The sequence below is a fragment of the Seriola lalandi genome, unplaced genomic scaffold, assembly GCF_002814215.2.
Source record: "Seriola lalandi dorsalis isolate HSWRI2012SDOR001 ecotype SW California unplaced genomic scaffold, Sedor1 jcf7180002054975, whole genome shotgun sequence".
In the NCBI taxonomy this organism is placed as follows: domain Eukaryota; kingdom Metazoa; phylum Chordata; class Actinopteri; order Carangiformes; family Carangidae; genus Seriola; species Seriola lalandi.
The window spans coordinates 346915-366497 of record NW_019525525.1 but is presented as its reverse complement, the minus strand read 5'-3'; the positions used below and the strand labels follow the sequence as shown (position 1 = coordinate 366497).

General features: G+C 41.6%; 1 protein-coding gene across 1 annotated transcript in view; it reads left to right on the top strand.

Moving 5' to 3' along the window:
• cacna1aa (calcium channel, voltage-dependent, P/Q type, alpha 1A subunit, a) overlaps positions 1 to 19583 on the top strand; it is a 64552-nt gene that overhangs the window by 15935 nt on the left and 29034 nt on the right. The window contains exons 15-32 of the mRNA XM_087171094.1: positions 376 to 493; positions 831 to 898; positions 1077 to 1183; positions 4635 to 4685; positions 5487 to 5655; positions 5954 to 6585; positions 6831 to 7180; positions 7288 to 7423; positions 7838 to 7967; positions 8540 to 8599; positions 8735 to 8841; positions 14717 to 14816; positions 15036 to 15196; positions 15400 to 15540; positions 15632 to 15833; positions 16006 to 16170; positions 16565 to 16675; positions 18597 to 18680. Of these exons, the coding sequence (XP_087027220.1) occupies positions 376 to 493; positions 831 to 898; positions 1077 to 1183; positions 4635 to 4685; positions 5487 to 5655; positions 5954 to 6585; positions 6831 to 7180; positions 7288 to 7423; positions 7838 to 7967; positions 8540 to 8599; positions 8735 to 8841; positions 14717 to 14816; positions 15036 to 15196; positions 15400 to 15540; positions 15632 to 15833; positions 16006 to 16170; positions 16565 to 16675; positions 18597 to 18680 (2892 nt within the window). The remainder of the gene's footprint in view (positions 1 to 375; positions 494 to 830; positions 899 to 1076; positions 1184 to 4634; positions 4686 to 5486; positions 5656 to 5953; positions 6586 to 6830; positions 7181 to 7287; positions 7424 to 7837; positions 7968 to 8539; positions 8600 to 8734; positions 8842 to 14716; positions 14817 to 15035; positions 15197 to 15399; positions 15541 to 15631; positions 15834 to 16005; positions 16171 to 16564; positions 16676 to 18596; positions 18681 to 19583) is intronic.

The window sequence follows — 19583 nt, the reverse complement described above, 5'->3', positions numbered from 1 at the left end:
GGGGGGGCAGAATAGTAGGAGAAGACAAGGACTGGATTAGGACAAAATGATTAAAGGACTGAAGAGGATTTGCACAGGAGGAAGTGATATAAAATATAGAATGCTAATTTTAAATGTCATTAGCCAAAATCATAATTGTGCTAAATCGTGTTTACATGTTCAAGGTGTGTGTGTGTGTGTCTGAGAGAAGTTGACTGTGTGTTCTGACTTTTGCCTATTAAATGAGTATATATTGTGTCTGGGTGTACAGTATGTACTCTATATCAAAGCACTAATCAATCATCAAATCACTAAATGTCCTTGGAGTAGGTATAGCCTCATCTTACTTATTTGTATATGTATATCTGTGTGTGTGTGTGTGTGTGTGTGTGTCAGATCCTGACCGGTGAGGACTGGAACATGGTGATGTACGATGGCATCAAGTCTCAGGGCGGAGTCAACAAGGGCATGGCCTTCTCTGTGTTCTTCATCGTACTCACACTTTTTGGCAACTGTATCCTTTGACGGTGGAAATGCAAAGAAGCACACGTGCACACAAACACACACACCACTCACACGTGCACTTGAAATGAAACCTTATGCAATTATGTTTTACGTGTTAGTTTTAGTTGCTCACTTTAGACTCCACACACAGCCATGCGAATGCTTATGTACATACGCAGACACTGACACATTTTTTTTTGTTTATTTTAATCACCGATGGTGCTCAGTCTGTAACCCACATATTTTTTGTCAGCCAGTTGTTTCAGTCAGGGACTGTATGTGCATGTCGTATGTGTATGTTCAAACAAACTTCCCACATGCTGGATTTCCTTTAACCCCATGCTCAGACACTCTGCTGAATGTGTTCTTGGCTATCGCTGTGGACAATTTGGCCAACGCACAGGAACTGACCAAGGTTCACCACCGTCCACTTTAACTTAACATCTCTCCTGTACTTCTTCTCTGAAGTACAGGAGTTATGCTCCTCTACTCAATGAATTCTTTATGTTTCCCTCATTTGCATTACTCCCACCCCATTCATCTCTTGCTTTTGATTTCTTGATTTCTTTTAATCTCTCTCTCTGTCTCTGCAGGATGAGCAAGAGGAAGAGGAGGCTGCCAGTCAGAAGATCGCTCTGCAGAAAGCCAAGGAGGTGGCTGAAGTCAGCCCACTGTCTGCCGCCAATCTCTCCATTGCAGCGTGAGTTTCTGTCTCTGTTGCTCTTACGCACTTGTTGTTGTATTCCACTTTCACACCAGGCAGGACATTTATGGAAGAGCATTTGCTCATATCTTTAAAGAAAGAGAGGCCTCAGGAGCTTGGGGAGAGCACGGTGTACAACACTTACACGGAGAATTGTTGTGAGGGAAAATTGTTATGAATATGTCATGTGTTGAAGTTTGGAGCCCATACCACATTACTTCATCAGGTATCAGTCTGACACTGGTGGTGCTATTGTAAAGAGTTTTGTACATCACAGAACTTGTCCTGCTTTAAAAGATTATATTTAGAAGATCAACCTTCGATGTGCTCATTTAGCAACACTACTCATATTCTTAATATAAACAATAACATTTCGGTTTCTTTAAAATATGTCCTTGCCTGGGAATAAAAGATGGTCTAGTTTTTTCACATCAGTTGGTTGACATGCACCTTTTTTTCCTAATAACGGTAAATTTAGTAATAAACTAAAACATTAATATACAGTGCAGAGAGTGTTCAGACCTCTTCACCTTTTCACATTGTTATGTTGCAGCCTAATGCTAAAAAACAAACAAAACAATTTTCTCATCAATCTACATTTAATACTCCATAATGATAAAGTGAAAACAGAGTTTTAGAATTGGAATTTTTGAAAATGTATTAAAGCTGAGCGGCCTCCCATTTCTCTTATCATCTTCAAGATGTTTCCACACCTTGTTTGGAGTCCACCTGTGTCAAATTCAACCGAGTGGACATGATTTAGGAAGGCACACACACACACCTGTCTCACCTGTCTATATAAGGTCTCACAGCTGACAATGCGTATCAGAGCAAAGACCAAGCCATGAGGTGGAAGGAACTGCCTGACACATCTCCACACAGGATCACTGGAGCTCAGCCAGACTCACTGATCACCTTCTCTTGCCAAAGCTGAATTTACCGCAGGTGGACTCCAATCAAGGTGTGGAAACATCTCAGAGATGGGAGACACCTGAGCAGAATTTCAAGTGTCATAGCAAAGACTCTGAAAACTTCTGTTTTCCCTTTTTAATATTTCTGCAAAAATTTCGAAAATGCTGTTTTCGCTTTATCACTATGGGGAATTGAGTGTAGATTAAGGTGAGAAAAATAAAGGCTTTAAGGTAAGGGCTGCAACATAACAATACATGAAGAAAGTGAAGACTTTCTGAATGCACTATATATGTTTCTATCTCCTCTCCTCTGCCAGCTTCTCCTATCTTTTCTTCTTTTTCTCTTTGTCACACTCTTTTGTGCATACTAAAACACACACACACACATACACACACGCCACTGTTGGATTGATCTGGGCCAGCCCTCCTCTGGTCAGGAGAGTCAGAGTCTTTGATCTCTTTTCTCTGTATACACAGGGGTCTTTCCTTTCACTCCTGGTAAAGTTCACACACTCTCACTCATAGAGACACACACACACACACACTCCGCATTGTGATCTGTCTGTAAAAAAAAAAGCACAACAAGGGAGCCCATGCCACACACACACACACACACACACACACACACACACACACACACACACACACACACAAACACAACAAGCACACACAGTCCTGACCTTTACCGCTTTGATACATAAGCCTCTGCCCTCTTTATATCACACACACCACACACATTATCACACACAGATGCAATGAACAGACATGCCTAACAGTTTGATTTGAAATAATCCCTGCAGAAACAAAGCAGATGCTCATAACGTGTTCATCATTTTGTGAATCCCACTTCTTGTTAGTGTATGTGCCGTACGTACTGTACTTCAATGTGCTGTGAGCCTTTGTGTCTGTGTATCAGTAAGCTTATTTTAGCTGGGAGTCCAATTAATGTTAAGTATTTATTTATCAGTACAATGCTCGTGTATATATATGTGTGTACATATGTGTGTGTGTGTGTGAGAGAGAGTGAGAGAGAGAGAGAAATAGAAGAGTGTGTTGGTTTCATTAGAAAGCAAATTTACTAAGGTCATTTGCCTTCACATCTACCTACAAAACTGGCCACCTGCACATAAGAAAATATGACAGATGTCTCTACATGTTATTAATATTTTGTACTTAACTAATAGGGTTAAGAGAGTCAACAGATTTTAGTTAACTTATTTAACCTTTTTATTTTCATACACTGTGCATCACTGTGTATTATAAGCGATACAGGGCTGCAGTGTGCATTACATTCCACTGTATTAGTGTAAATCCAAATCCCTCATTTCTGTAGTTTTAAAAGGGAAAGACATTGAAATTCCAATGGACTTAGTCCTTGTGTTTTTTTTCCTTCCCCCCAAGCACCAAGCAGAGATTTCAAACTTGGGGACATCAGTGGTGCATGAAGAATTTTTTAAGAAGATATTCTATGGTAGATTCAGGAACGGAGGCTGCCACGAAAGCTACAGAACACTAACTAGTTCTCGCACAATGACAACACTCTGCGCCCTTAAACAGCCATGTAATCTAAAGTGATTTCACGAATACAGCAGTAATTTAGCAAATCAGTTTTTAATCACTTTACAGTTGTGAGTCTCACCACAATGTTTCCAGTCATTAATGCATTACAACTTGCGTATTGTGTGTGTATACTAAACTAGCTAAACTGTTAGCATGCTCTGTAGCAAAGCATAACATGTTCTCATTAGTTTTTTTTTAAAAAAAGCTATTTCTACATTTTAGTTTAATATTTCTGCAATATGCACACAAGTCACAGTTTCAAATGCACATTCTCATGTATGTGAAGAAATATGCTTGTAGTTTAGTTTGTGTGGTGAAACAGTGAGGCAAGAAAAGGGCAAACAGTATTCTTATGAATAATGTAACCGGTGAAGGAAAAGGAAGGAAAGAATGAAGATCTTGTAGGAGAGGAGTGGAATTAAGTCGGAAAAAGATGGCTCGAAAGATTTGAACAAAAGATACTGTACAGACAAACAGGAAAATCAGAGGTACAGCTAGGAGTCTGCAAGAACGATCAGAACAGGGCAGGGTGAAAGAGAGTGATGCAAGAAAGATGAAATTTGTGAGACTGCAAAAAGGAGGACAATGAAAAATAAATAGGATTGTTTTAGATTCAGAGATGGAACAAATTGTAGAGGTGAGTGTGTATGAATGTCTGGGTGCGTGCGTTTTGTGTGTGTGTGTGTGTGTGTCTGTACATGTGTTTGTGTGTGTAAAGGGTTGCATTCCAAAATGCTAAATCTTTCTGGCAAAACAGTTTACCATTTATCAAGATTTTTTCTTTTTTTTTTTTTTTTTTCAGTTTTTGCATTTCGGGAATGTATTTTACTTACTTTAGTGTTCAGTTTCTTCGGCACATTTTATTTGAATAGCGGGCAGACCGTTTTTTTAAATGGTGGATGGATAGCCCATTTTGGAATGAAATCCTCCTTCTGTTCTTTCGTGCCATCTCACTCACCAGCTGTTTCCCTCCTCAGCAACAAAGTACACAGTGAGTGTCACAACGCTACCGACCCCTTTCTGGACTGGTATTTATTTATTTGTTTATTCATTTCTGAATCCCTTCTGTTTATTGACTTTACAACCATTCCTTGCTTTATTTTTGTGTTTTAGAACACCCTCCTTTCCATGTCCCTTTGTTCTCAACTCTTTTATGAACTACATAGTTGGCTTTCTTTAGCTGTTGTTTGTGTTGGCTTATTTTCAAGAGTACATTTTCTGTTGCCTGCACCTCGCAGTACGGCTGTTGCTTTACTGTGGTTGACTGTTGGCCCCGAGAGAAATGGGAGTTAAAGTTGATTACTCATTGAAGTTCTGGAGGGTAAGAAAGGAGGTGGTCACTGACACCTTTTGGGCGTTTCGGTATAAAGTAGGTTAAAGACTGCTCAGTCAGTCTGGGTCGCCCCCGTTTGGCTTTTTGTCCTGCATGAAGCCTTAAATTGTAAATACTTTACTTTGGGTAGGTCAAATATAGATAATTAGAACAAATTCTGACCTTGCCTCAGCGTTATCCTCCATTTTGTGTCCCCACATGGTTTACCAAAATAGGGCTGTCCTGCCCTGTGCTTTGGCAAGCTGTGTAGACACCCAGAACCTTGTTCTGTTGAGCTGCCTTGTTCTAAAGGTCCAGCCAAATGACCCTTTTACATGTCTGTGGCCCCCAGTGTGTCTTTATGTCCTGGCTATTTTTATGTACTTATATTTTGGTGTTGGTTTTCACATCATTCTCATGCCTATGTGTGTATATTTGCGCAACGGCGTATGTCTCTGAACAGGTCTTTAATGCTGCCAATCCCCCTCCTCCCTCTCCACCCTATCTCATTTTGCAGTAAGGAGCAGCAGAAGAACCACAATAAGGGAATCAATAAGTCAGTGTGGGAGCAACGCACCAAGGAGCTGAGGAAGCAGACTCTGGCATCCAGCCGTGAGGCCCTTTATAACGAGCTGGACCCTGACGACCGCTGGAAGGCAAGGACAGGGAGGGAGGAGCACAACAATGTAAAGGACAAGGCAAACAAAGGCCCCTAGACTTGTGCTATCAGTATACACAAGTGATGGCAATCATGTTGATGATGATGATGATTATAAATTATGTTACATGTTGCTTAGCTGGTGTATATTTATGTATAGTTTATTATTTATTGATAGTAGATTTTCCATCAGTCCTCCATATATACGCTGGACGATGCCAAATGTGACTTTAATCTGCAGTTACAATGTTTGTAAATTATACCTTTATACTGTAACTTCAATCTTTCCCTCTATGCTGCTTCTCTGTCCTCTCCTCTCCTTGCAGGTGAACTACTCACGTCACATCCGTCCAGACATGAAGACCCACCTGGATCGACCCTTGGTGGTTGACCCCCACGAGAACCGCAACAACAACACCAACAAGACCACCACCAACAATTCAGACCTCTGCTTCAGCCAGCACCATCCTGCTGACGAGCTCCACAGGCAAACACGCCTCCACGAACATGGTGGGCAAGTAGGTGGGGATGGTGGTGGAGGCTCAGGTCCGGTCAGGCCTCCCCTGGATCGGGGGGAGTCCACAGAGAGCAAGCGGAGCCGTAAAGGTGAGCACCGCCACCACAGTTCTCACGTCCGATTGGATGCCACAGTGATTCCTGGCCCAGGCTCGGAGGAGAGGCCGTCCAGGCGCCACCACCACACCCGGAGCGGCAGTCGAGGGGGAGGGCAGTCAGAACACAGGAAGCCCAGGTCACATCGAAAGAACGCAGAAGACGGCGAGGATGGCGGGGGAGGAGCCGGAAAAACGGGGAGACACAAGAGCAAAGGGGTGGATGGGGGTGGAGAAGGAGGAGAACAGGATGGAGCTGGTGATGGCAGTGAGAGGAGGCCAAGAAGAAGTCGCCATGGCAACCAAACGGACGGCGAGGGGAAGAGGATGTGCCAGCACAGGAGGAAGTATGTCCAATGCATGTGGCTATAGATAGGATGCAAATTTCAGTTGCAACAAAGACATTTTTGGATATTCACTTAACTGATGTTTCTGTCTGATGATGAATTCCTCTCCCCTTTCCTTTGTACTGATATTTTATCTGTGTGTCACAAAACTCCATCTCTCATCTCTCTATGGATTTCATCCTTTCCCTTCTTTCCTCTCCTCCCTTTTTCTATCTATCATCTTTTTTTCTTCTTTTTCTTTCTAGGGATTGCAGTGTCCCTAACCTCTCTACCACACGGCCCATCCAAAAGAGCCTCTCTAGGCAGGACAGCCAGTACAGCGAGGATATGGACAACCTCATGAATACCAAACTGGTCTCTGGCTCTACCCCACCTAGCGGGAGTCACCCTAACCCAGTCGCCAGCCGCACCGTTGCCCCTGGCTTTGGATCTGCCCTCCATCTTGCTAACAGTGGCACTCATGGGAGTTTGGTCACATTAGATAGCTATGGGAACATCGGACATCACCGTGCCAACAGCGTCATCAGGCTGCCTCACCCTGACTACACAGCAATAGACATGCCAATTTTTCCATCCACCAATGCCATACTGCAGGGTAAGGGCAAAAGTGAATGTGTCATTTTTTTTTTCAATCTTTCTTCTTCTTCAAACTTTCCATTTCACGCCATCCTCCCTCCTTTTGTCTCTCCCTCTCTGATCCAGTCAATAAAAATGCCAACACGGAGCCTTTGCCAGCGAAGGAGGACAAGGACGACGATGATGATGAGAAGGGAGGCGAAGGTGGACCCAAGCCTATGCCTCCCTTCAGCTCCATGTTCATCCTGTCCACCACCAACCCGTAATGATACAGACACACTCACCTACACTATTTACAATATTATATTGTGTAACTGTGTACGGTGTCCTTGAGTGCCAAGAAAGGCGCCTTTAAATAAAATGTATTATTATTATTATTATTATTATTATTTGACTCACCATTAGCCGACACACAGGAATAGTTGATACTTGACACATTCACCCAGCATTAGTTTCTTATTTATCTACAGACTCAGAGCTAAATCCTTGATGGAAAATTGATCCTACTATAAAGTCACAGCTACCACACTAGCATGCACACACTCACTAACACTTGCATACAGAGGCAGAGAACACTTAACAGTAACTTAGCAGATACTATATACATAGAAAGAAGATCTAATGGTTTCCTTAGCACAAACACAAGAGGAAAAAAAATGTCTTTGTCTGCTCCTAGGTTTCGACGGGCATGTCACTACATCTGCACCCTGCGTTATTTTGAGATGTGTATCCTGCTGGTTATTGCCATGAGCAGTATTGCCCTGGCTGCTGAAGACCCTGTGTGGCCCGAATCCCCTCGCAACAATGTAAGAAGTTTGACGTACATTGATGTAACAATGCTTTTGTTGCGTGAAATATTATGTACATGTTATCACAATACCTTTTTCACACCAGCCCTCTACTTGGACCAGGGAATAGAAATAAATAAATCATATAAAGTATAACATAAAACATGTAAATGAAGGAGTCCAACCATTTAGTCAGTAGATAATATAAAGGAATTATTTTACTATTGAGAGGAGTGAGTGAGGCAAACCTATAGATTCATTTTTTATTATTTGTTTATACAGGTATAATAAACAGTGACATTATCATTTGGAAGTACAGCTTTTGCCACATGTGCTCAACATGATATGGATTAGAATATTTGATATAATGTCATATACTTATAAAACAATAATTTCATATACTACAATATATGTATGACACTTTAAGTAGAATATTCAAATAAAAATTTTTTTTTTAAAAATTAACTCATACCCTAATGTAAAATTATTGTTTTACATCTGAATTTGAAATCATTGTGCACATCCATCCTGTCACTCTTTTCCACTAGCCGGATGCAGCAGCAAATCATTCCCTCTTTCTCTTTGTACAGGTTCTTCGCTATTTTGACTATGTCTTCACAGGTGTGTTCACATTTGAGATGCTGATCAAGGTAAGGCAATGTCCCGAATCAACTAAGCAATTGAGAACCCCAGGTCAAATGAGGATTAGACACTTTTTTTATTGCGCACTACGGCAGTGCCCAGGGGCTCTCATCTCATCATCATGCTCTCATTTTCTCTTGCAGATGGTGGATCTGGGGTTGGTCTTGCACCAGGGCTCTTATTTCCGGGACTTGTGGAACATCCTTGACTTTATAGTGGTTAGTGGTGCTCTGGTGGCCTTCGCCTTCACGTAAGTCTCCCTCCTGCCTCCCCCCAGTCCTCTCCTCTCTTTCCTCCTCGCTCCTCCTTCTCTCCTGCCTGTCTACTGCCTCACTGGCACCTTGGAGTACAGCCTCCCCTGTTCTTCTCTATTGACCTATGGCTCATTTGGGCTTCTCCTTTCTATTCCTCTCTCTCTCTCTCTCTGACTTCTGTCCTTTCATTCTCTCACACACATGTTCTCTTACTCTCTAAGCATTTCTCAATCCTCTTGTCATCCGTATACTCCTCCATTAAACTTTTTCCTGTCTCTGCTTACAAATGGCCAAAACCTCTACAGCTGGCCATTTCCTCTGCCTTTTCTCTCTACACTCCTGCCATTTCTAAGCCCCACCACCAACCCCCTGCGCCCCTACATGGTATAAAATAGTACCCTGGCATTCCCTTCCTATTCACCTCCTCCTCCCCCTGTGAGAGGTGAGGACCACCCTTTGCACCTGTAACCCTTTAGTGCCCAGGGCGTTCTAGAATTAAAGGCCCCATGCAAAGCCAGGCCAGGTCATGCCTGGCTCGCTCCCAAAAATCTCCACACCCTTCACCACAACAAAGCAGGTACTTTAAACCCTACTTAATCTGCATGACTGTGAGGATAAATACAGTTACTTTTGCATAACTCAGTTGAATTAGGGCTGAGGTTATGAGTACTATGCTGGGTATAAAGCATGAATTGTGAGTTTGCATGGTTGAGAAGAATGTAAAGTAAAGCAGACCTGCAGGACTGCAGTCAATGTTTAATTTAATGTAACATTGGTATAGTTTGAAGATATACAGTACAGTAATTTTAATGCTGTAAACCCAGTCACAAATTCTGAAACAGGTCATCATGCAGAAACGAAAAGAAGGTTGTGCTTGATCCTATTCATGACTTTAAAAATCCAGTCTGTATTTTCAGGAAACAGCGACGTCTGTGCATTCATGTTCCACAAATGTTCAGTTTTTGCGTTCTTGTGAGTGGGGTACACCTAAGTGGGGTAAGAGGGTGTGAGGTCATGATAACAGTTCTGGCAGATGCAAGAAGTGTTTTCTCATGGAGCCCGTGATACTCTTGCAACTGGATAGTGTATTTTATTTAGTCTAGAAAAGTTTTCTTGTTACATTGAGTAGATGACCATTTGTAATTTCCCTTAAAGCAAATTGTTAGCTGGCTATAAGTGACAAAATTCATTGGCATTAAATCTGAACAAAAGTGTTACGCACTAGCCTATTAACAACTTAGGTAAGACACTTACTCACCATTTATGATCTTTTCTGTATTTTAGTCATGAGTGTTAACATTTTGTTGTTTTCAGTCCTCTGGAATCATATTCAAATATTCCCTGAGGCCCCTGAGATTCAGTAGGTTTCTTCAAAAAGTCCAGAGTGCAGAGGCATGTTTTTGTTGTTATTTATGTTGCATGAATATGAAGTAATGTACTGATAATGCAGAGCTGAATACAATTAATGTTAACTATCTGGGTTCAATTATTATAGCAGTAAGCCCAGTCTGTTGGGAACATGAAACATGTGGCCTCACAATTTTTTCAGCAGCAGGAGGCTTGGCAGGGGTTTTCAATGAAGTGAGCCCAGTTCCGGACCTCGCTCGCTGCACGCTCACATGTGCACCCTGAATGACAGGCACACAGAGAGGACTGGTAAACAGACTGACACAACAGGGCCTCTAAAACCTGTCCACTGACTTTATGCCCAATAGTCACTCTGACTGTGAAGGGTTTTGTTGTACTAGTAGTGTTGTAGTGGTGACAAGTTAATGTTAGCTTGTTAAAACTACCTTTCTCTCTCTTCCTCTCTTGACTCGGCCGGGTGTCGCCACGTGTCTCCACTTAATCCGTCGTCTCAAATTAAAAGCCCTCTCCAGAGTTGTGTAATTGCAACTTTATGACATTGTAGTTGTGGCAATGTCATGTATATAAGGGAAACGCTCCCTCAGAACAGAAGACGCAAAAACTGAATGTTTGCCACAGATGTTTGCAACCACTGTAAATGTCTCTGCTGTAACTGTGCTATTATCTCATATAGTCAAGGTTGTGCAGCTCATCCATGCAGTTAAGAAGTATACTCTTTGAATGAAGAATGTGCACAGTAAAAAAAAAACTCTACTGTAGTACTGATTCCAGGCCAGCATGAATAAAGAAAGCATAAACATGGCAGGTGCTCCAGGGTTCTAGTGGTGGTGCCCATCTACAAGAATGGCTTTTACCTCAGTCTTTCACTAACACTCTTCTCCCTAATTTCAGTTTAATCTACTTGTTTATGTGGTACATATAAACCTGTCTGTGTTTCTGTTTGTGTGTATATTATATTTGTGCTTCTGTCCTTAACTGTGTCCTCTAACCTCTTTGTGTTGCATATTTATATGTGTTTCAACTTGTCTGTATTTCTTCTCTCTGTGACTAAGTGTGTACATATAGACTGATAAATAGATGTATGCAGTGTTAAAAGTGAGGTAAATTTAATGGACAAAAATCATGAAACTCGAAATAATCACGAATTCAAAATGATAAAAGAACATACAGAAGCAGCACAGCAGCTTAACATATTTAAATCGATTTTTAGGTGAATTAATCAACAAAGTTAATATGATTAATAAATGAGTACCAGAGAGAGAAAACTGTAATTATATGCACAACTCTGGTACAGGCTGTGTGTTAACATAAAGACAAACTCAGAAAACAATCAATTAAGCCAGTTGAACCAATAAAGTCTGATTTAATTACGATAGGGGTTAACGACACTAATGGCCGATGGGGAGATCCGAACCAGTCAGAACAGACTCATACACATCCAGATAGTGCCTTAATTCAATTGGTGGAAATCAAACAGCACTCCAGAAAGGCTCAGCATTCTCATTGGAGATGTTTATCGCTCCTTTAATCCAATTAGTCTGGTCTGCTGGTGTCTTGGACCGCTTGTGCCACTGTCCTGCGCATTTCTGCAGCTGGACTGAGCTTTATGTCCAGACAGGCTTCTGAGGCAGAGACGCTTGTATGGTAACTGAAAACATTTGGAAAGGGATACTTTGACATTTTGAAATTTTTTTAGTTGGCATTATATGTATGTTTAAAAAAGTTTATATGTGGGCACATTGGTCTTGTATCAGTCATTCACAATAATTGGTTGCAACTCACATTTCATCTATGATTTTCAAAGGGAGTGCTAATTTACAGATTTTAAAAGTTGGCTGTGGACCAAATTAAAATTGAAAACAAAATTTTGATGATTGTGGTAGAATTAGAATACAACATGATAATAATAACAATAAACTGGTGGTATTTTCGAGATGAAATGATAATACCAGTAAAAGTCGCTCCCAGATAGGACATCTAGTTTGTAATAATAAGTTTGCCTAAATGGAAAGTGTAAGTGTTTATATACATGTGTATGTTTGATTTATTATCAGTAGTCTGTGGGTGGGAGGGTTGACCTAACAAAAAGCAGGCGTTGTGTTCTCTTTTTTCTCTCTGTCTCTCATATGGATGTTTTCCTTCAAAATCCCTCCTTTCTCTGTGCCCCATTCTGTTTCTTTCTCCCACCCTTTGTCTTTTTGTCTCTCTCTCCCTTTGTCTCGCTGTCTCTCACCCCTGTCTCATCTCTCCGTTTGGACCACCAACAGCGGCGGCGGGTAAAGTTCTCTTTCGCTTTCCTCCTCATTTCTCCTTCTGCACTCTTGGTGCCTGTTTTTCTGACCACACGTCTTTCCTGTTCATCCATGCCTCATCACAGTTGACTTCTGTACTTATCTATTCTTCCCTTTTTTCCATTGTTCACCATGGAACAGCTCTGACTCAAACACAACTAAACCTCAAGTTAACCAGCGTCAGGTTCTCAACTGAATCACACAGATACCGTGTGATATTTTGTGCTAATGGTGTGGCACCTGAGAGTGGTGTGATCATACACACACACACACACACACACACACACAAACACACACACACACACACACATGCACACACACACGCACACACACACACACACACACATACACCTGTATGCACACTTGCACACACAAAGCCTACTCACACACAACCACTAGCAGTCTACCATCTGGTATAACAGCTGTATGACACATTCAGCTGTACAAACAGCTGTCTCCTTCCCTGAGGACCACACTCAGTGACCTTCGACCTTAATTTCTTCAGCCTGATCTGAGGAAAAAATAGTTTTCAATAAAAAAATTTAAAAAACAGAGATCAAAAGTTTTCCTCAGTACTGGAAAGTTGGCCAATTTTATTTCAAGGAGTTATTTGCTATTGCTACATGGCTAACCTTAGGATTAACAGATGTTTACGTACCAGTCTTTTCAAGAGCTTCAGCCATCATTGCATAGCAAGGAAAAATGTTACACTGTCTGAGCAATGCTACTTCTTCAGGGCAGACTGGACATTACAGTGACTCGGTATTGGAGAGTGACAAGACGGTATGACTGGACTGGGGCTACCTAGTTAGCATGCTAACTTCAGTGGAAGAAATGATTGATATAAAACAAAACAAAAGGGTTGCTTTCCACCACTGGAGAGAGCTCTTGGCGAGTAAAGGTATGAACTTTGATGCTGAACTCACAATGTTTCTTTTAGCCTGGTAAGTAAACATCTGTTATTTCTAATGTTGGATATGTGACAATAGCAAAACTTTCAAATGACTCCTTTAAGTAAACAGGTTATGATTTTGCAGAGTTGCCCACTTTTACCATCGGTCTACTAAATATTGTTTATTTACAATCTGATTAGATTTATTTTGGTACTAAAGTACAGGCTTGTTTGTAGTTCTTAAATTTGTGAGTTTTTTGCTTTGTGAAGAGTGTTGAGTGCAACTGAAATATTAATTCCTCTTCTCTCACATATGTACCTTGAAATCTAACATCAAAGTTCTAAAAAAAAGAGGTTTGGCTCAGCATTTCAGCAAGAAATGCTCACTAAAATATCTTTGTCTTTGCTGAAATGGCTTAAAAGACAAGATTCCATGCTGTTTGAACAATGCTGTGAAACCAGCTAATCCTAGTTGTAGTTTAGAGTTCATAGTAATTAACTGGTTGAGTCATCAAAAGAGAGAGTTTGGCTGTTCATTCAAGTTTTTACCACTTTGAAGCACATAGTCATAGTACTAAATTGTGAGTTACATTTAAAATTTAAGGAGTTATTTTTTAACGTTTTTATACTACAGACAGAAAATATTGTATATGTCTAACTGAGACCACGACTAAACTCTCTCTGCAAATGTCTCTGTGTAGAATAGAGATCTCCATCACTCAAACTGCTGCTTAAATTTAGAAATATTGCAGCATGGAAAGCAAGGTTTCAATGCAGCATGAATATATTTTATATATTTTCACCATTAGCTGGGCATGTGGAAACCAAGGCTTTAACTGTCTTTGTAAAGCATTGAAATACATTGCAAAGTATTAAACCAGTGTAGCTACAAGATAGCATTCAGACAAGAATGATATCAGTTCTTTCCATAGCATGTACTATAATTGTAATACACCACCTAACTCTAGCATGTAGCTACAATGCTAACCTCACAATTAGAAATGAGGCTAAATTGTAATATTATAGCAATGCTGCATGTGTTGCTATGTATTTAACCCAGACGCAGTTACTCATTTTGAGTTAACTCGGACACAAATACCATCAAGGAATGGCTGCCCACTGCCATTTTGGAATCGAGAGGTCTAAGCCTGTCAAATCACCCTTAACCTGCTGACTCTTTCAATGTGTGTGTGTGTGTGTGTGTGTGTGTGTGTGTGTGTGTGTGTGTGTGTTTGTGTATATGTGTGTATGTACGTATCTGTGACTGTGCGTTGGTGTGTGTGTGTGTGTGTGTGTATATGTGCATGTGTACACATACAGGGGGAGCAGTAAAGGAAAAGACATCAGCACTATCAAGTCTCTGAGGGTACTGAGAGTGTTGCGACCTCTGAAGACGATCAAACGTCTTCCCAAACTTAAGGTAAGTTTATAAAGAAAAAGTTTTGCTGCAGATTTGATTTCTGGAAGCAATGGGGGGGGGGCATCTGATCAAAAAACAAAGGTTTAACATTATCTCACATTATTTGCCCTTTGATGCCACAATTTGAGACCAAAATGCACAAATAATTTCAATCCAGTTTGTTTCTTTATGAAAATAATTACAATCTGTGTGTCTGTCCCTCCCTTTCTCGGTCCTCAGGCTGTGTTCGACTGTGTGGTGAACTCTCTGAAGAATGTGCTCAACATCCTGATTGTCTACTTACTCTTCATGTTCATCTTTGCTGTGGTGGCCGTGCAGCTCTTTAAGGGACGCTTCTTTTACTGCACTGATGAATCCAAAGAGTTTGAGCGCGATTGCAGGTCAGGAAATACAAACTATATTTACCCTGAGTGGTAAAATTCTTCTGGTCACCTTCGTAATGTTGAGTCCCTTCATGTGTGACGCTTGACTCATGTGGTTTTTAAACATTTCAAGTGTTTCTTCCCCTTCGGAAACGGAATAAATGTAGAAGCAAACTCTCCCTTGTTCGCATTGTGCTGATGATGTGGTATATGTATTTCAGGGGCGAATATCTGGTTTACGAACGTGATAACGAAGTGAAGGCGCAGAAGCGGGAGTGGAAGAAGTACGATTTCCACTACGACAACGTGGCTTGGGCCCTACTCACCCTCTTCACCGTGTCTACCGGAGAGGGGTGGCCGCAGTGAGTATGCATAAACGTGCGCAGTCACAGGCAGCACACATGTTTTCTGACAACCTATAACCCTCTCCCATTCGCTTCTCTTCTTCTGCAGGGTGCTGAAGCATTCAGTGGATGCGACTTATGAGAACCAGGGCCCGAGCCCGGGATACCGGATGGAAATGTCCATCTTTTACGTGGTGTACTTCGTGGTCTTCCCCTTCTTCTTCGTCAACATCTTCGTGGCTCTCATCATCATCACCTTCCAGGAGCAAGGAGACAAGATGATGGAGGACTACAGCTTAGAAAAGAATGAGGTGAAGAAGGATTAAGGGAGTGAAGGCAGATACAGATAAAGAGTATTGGGAGGGTGTCTGAAAGACAGGAAGAGGGAGGATTATAACTGCTGGGTAGAGTAGAACGGAGAGGAAAAGAGGGATCACAGCAGAATGTGAACAAAACCTTTTTGTTTTGTTTTGCTTTTTACAGAGAGCCTGTATAGACTTTGCCATCAATGCCAGGCCCCTGACACGCCACATGCCCCAGAACAAGCTGAGCTTTCAATACCGAATGTGGGAGTTTGTGGTGTCGCCGCCATTTGAGTATACTATCATGGCAATGATCGCGCTCAACACGGTTGTGCTGATGATGAAGGTAAAAATCTTCAGAAACAGTGATGCAAACATTAGCATTAACACACATCAACAGAACAACATAATGACTTGATTTGCTGAAGTTAACCTCCATCTCTCTTTGTACCTTTATCTCTTACTGTGTGAACTATTCCCTGTGATAAACACATTGTAATGAATATGTCTGACTCTCCATTGGGTGAGTTGAACTGTGTGTCTCTTTATATGTCTTTATACTCGCCCTTCTTTCTGTCCCTGGTGGTGTGTCTGTGTGTATGTCTGTGTGTGTGTCTACCTTAACGCACACTTTCCTGTGTGTACGGCAATCCATTCTGTTATACTTGTACACTGGTTTGCTGGTATGAATGTGTGCGCTGCCTGTGTGTGTGTATGTGTGTGTGTGTGTTTGTTTATAGTATGATGGAGCTTCTGATACCTATGAAGATGTGTTAGCCAACCTGAACATAGTGTTTACCTCCCTCTTCTCCATGGAGTGTGTACTCAAGATCATCGCCTTTGGAGCACTGGTGAGTGTGTATGTGTTTGTGTGTGTTTATGTGTTAGTTTGTGTGTGGTGAGAGATTACTGCTCCACTGTATCTTTGTAGAAAGTGCTGAAAATCTGTTGTTGTTGTTATTATTATTATTACATGGTATGCCTGTATCCACATAGATCATTAATGGTTACCAGGCGACGCACAACAGTGAGACAAAAAATACAGCCTTTGTCAGACACAATGCAGAGCCAAGGGCTGAGATTCACTCAGAAAACAAACTTAACAAGAAAAACACTCTGGTCAAACTGTGGCAGCAACACCTAAAATTCAATGTAGATCCAATGCCCCCTGTCTGACATCCAACCTTACCTTACTACCCAGTAAAGCTGTTCTATGTCGAGTTTCTGGGTAATTGTAATAGTCTTGAGACAATGTGCAGAAAGCTACTCGAAGGTAACAAATAAAAAGCTGTTACCTGATAATCATAACGTGCTAAAAGAGACTAAGATGTAGAAAACAAATTAGATGCTGCTCTGTTTCATGTTGTGGAGGTATTCACCGCAGCCCCGTCCGTTATTTTGTTCGACTGGGACACATTGTCTGACGTTATTGCTTACATATTTAAGGAGAAACTAGGGGGGGGGGGGGAGTGAATGATGAGCAAGAGATATACGACTATAGGTAGAAAGGAAGGGCGAAAAGAAACTGCCAGAAGTCAGCAGTGAAGTGTGCAGTCATCAGAGCTACAGAGGAACGGAAGGAAGGAAAAAATGGATAGAAGAGATAGTTTAGGGATGAATGTTGACATACAGGACAGATGGGGAGCGGCAATACAGTAATTAGAAGAAGGAGAGTGAGTGACAGCTAGGCGGTAAAAAGAGAAGCAGATATTACAGAGAGGGTGGAGATTAAGCAGGATAGGATTTGAATCTAGGAGAGCACCCTTAAACACACCCCTCAGCATGCACAATCACACACACGAATAACACCAGGCCTCTGAGATATCTGTGTGCGTGTGTGTTTGTGTGTGTTTGTCAAGGTGGTTTATTTTAATAGCCGCCTGCCTTGCTCCCTCCATGTCCCTCCACTTGTCTAATGCACAGTTTGACTGCAGGCAATGTGTAGGAAAGCAAAAGAAGCCGACCTCGCTCATCAGAATTTTGTCCTCACCATGCCACACTCTTCCTCTTTGAGTCACTCTACTTTTTAAATTTAAAAATCTACAATGATCAGCATGTGTGGATAAATGTGTGTATGTGTAGATTCATAGATTGAGTTTATTTATTAGATGTAAGAGAGGGATGCATTGTTTTCTTTTTAAAGGAATGTCTGTGAAGCTGGAAGGAATTCAGTTTGACTTTGTGTTGGTTTGGTTTATGATATACAGCGATTTACAGTATGTGATGTTTGGTGGCTGCTATAGTCTTCTGATGCAGTACAATTTGTCCCTAGCCTGTCTGCTGGCATCCATCCAACATGCCGTCACTGATGGTCCATTTGTGTCATCTAATTTCTTTCCTGTTCCTGTCGAACACTGACATGTCTTTTTTTTCTCTTTCTTGTTCTCGATCTTTCTCTGTCTGACTCCTGTTCTCCCTGTCTTGCTCTTTCTTTCTCTCATCTTCTCACTCTTTTACTGCATTTTACTCTTTTTTTTCTTTTTCATTTTAACATTACTTCAATCCTGCCTTATCCTTTCTCCTTGTTTCAATGTGGTCTGTCTATGCTCCATCCCGTTGCGTTGCCCATTTGTTTTTATCTCTTCCGTTCTTTTCTTACTTGTTCTTTCTCTGCTTCCCTGCCACATCCATGTTCGTCTACCTTTTACTGTGTCGCTCTCGCCACATGTCAACTCATCACCTTCTCACCTTCCCTATTTCCATTCCATCCTCCTCTTGTCTTCTCTATTCCTTTCTCGCCCTTCTTCTGTCTCTCTCTTGTCCTGATCACAGAATTATTTCAAAGATGCCTGGAATATTTTTGACTGTGTGACAGTTCTGGGCAGCATCACTGACATTCTGGTCACCGAGCTTGGGGTAAGTGGCAGCATCTGAGGCGTTTGTGTGTAGACGTGTATGTTTGAGAGATCTGTACTGAGCGGTCAAAACTGTAAACAGACAGACATGATCTTGTATCGGCAATGTTTGTTGACTGCGTGTTTGTTGAGCGAGTATGACTGTTAGGTGAGCGTCAGCATGTGTCCGTGGTCTTGCACATCTGTCACATTGCCTAAAAAACATACAGTAGACAAGACAAGGAGTTCAGGGAGAGCATGAGTTAGAGGCCACTGCCGAGTCTTGCATTGCTCAGTCATGCATGAACATCGCTTGAAAGTCTTATATAATTGTCCCAGTTGGTGGGACGAGGAGAGACCGGACTCCAAGCTAGCCAGCACTGAGCCACTGGCAGCGAGGCAGGAAGCATGCTGATGCTCTGGAGCGACCTTCTGCAAGCCACCTAATATCCACTCAGATTAACAGATTGCATCTCAGGTGGCCAATAGAGGCTTTGCAGACATCTGTTAATAACTACAGCTGAAGTCGAGGAGGCCCATTGGATCCATCTGACTGGGCACAAACAATTCAAACAACTGGACTAGAAATGTGTGAAAGATAGAAGTTATGGGCCCATTCTTTAATGTCATCGCCTCCAGTAAATGGTCAAATTAACTAGATTCTGTGTCCAGGGTTACATTATTGATGCACAGTGCACTATTAATATAGTGACACTCATCATCACTTGAAATAATTCCAGTTTATTGAGTTTTAATTTAACTTCAGTTATTTCAGCTGCTCTTTAGACCTCCAATATGGCTGCCTGATAGGGGGGGTAATGATTCTGCAAATCCACGGTTCACTTCAGTTCATACCTCAGGTTTTTGTTTATTTGTTTAAACTAGCCTAAATTTTACTGCAGATGTGATCACTCGATCATGATTG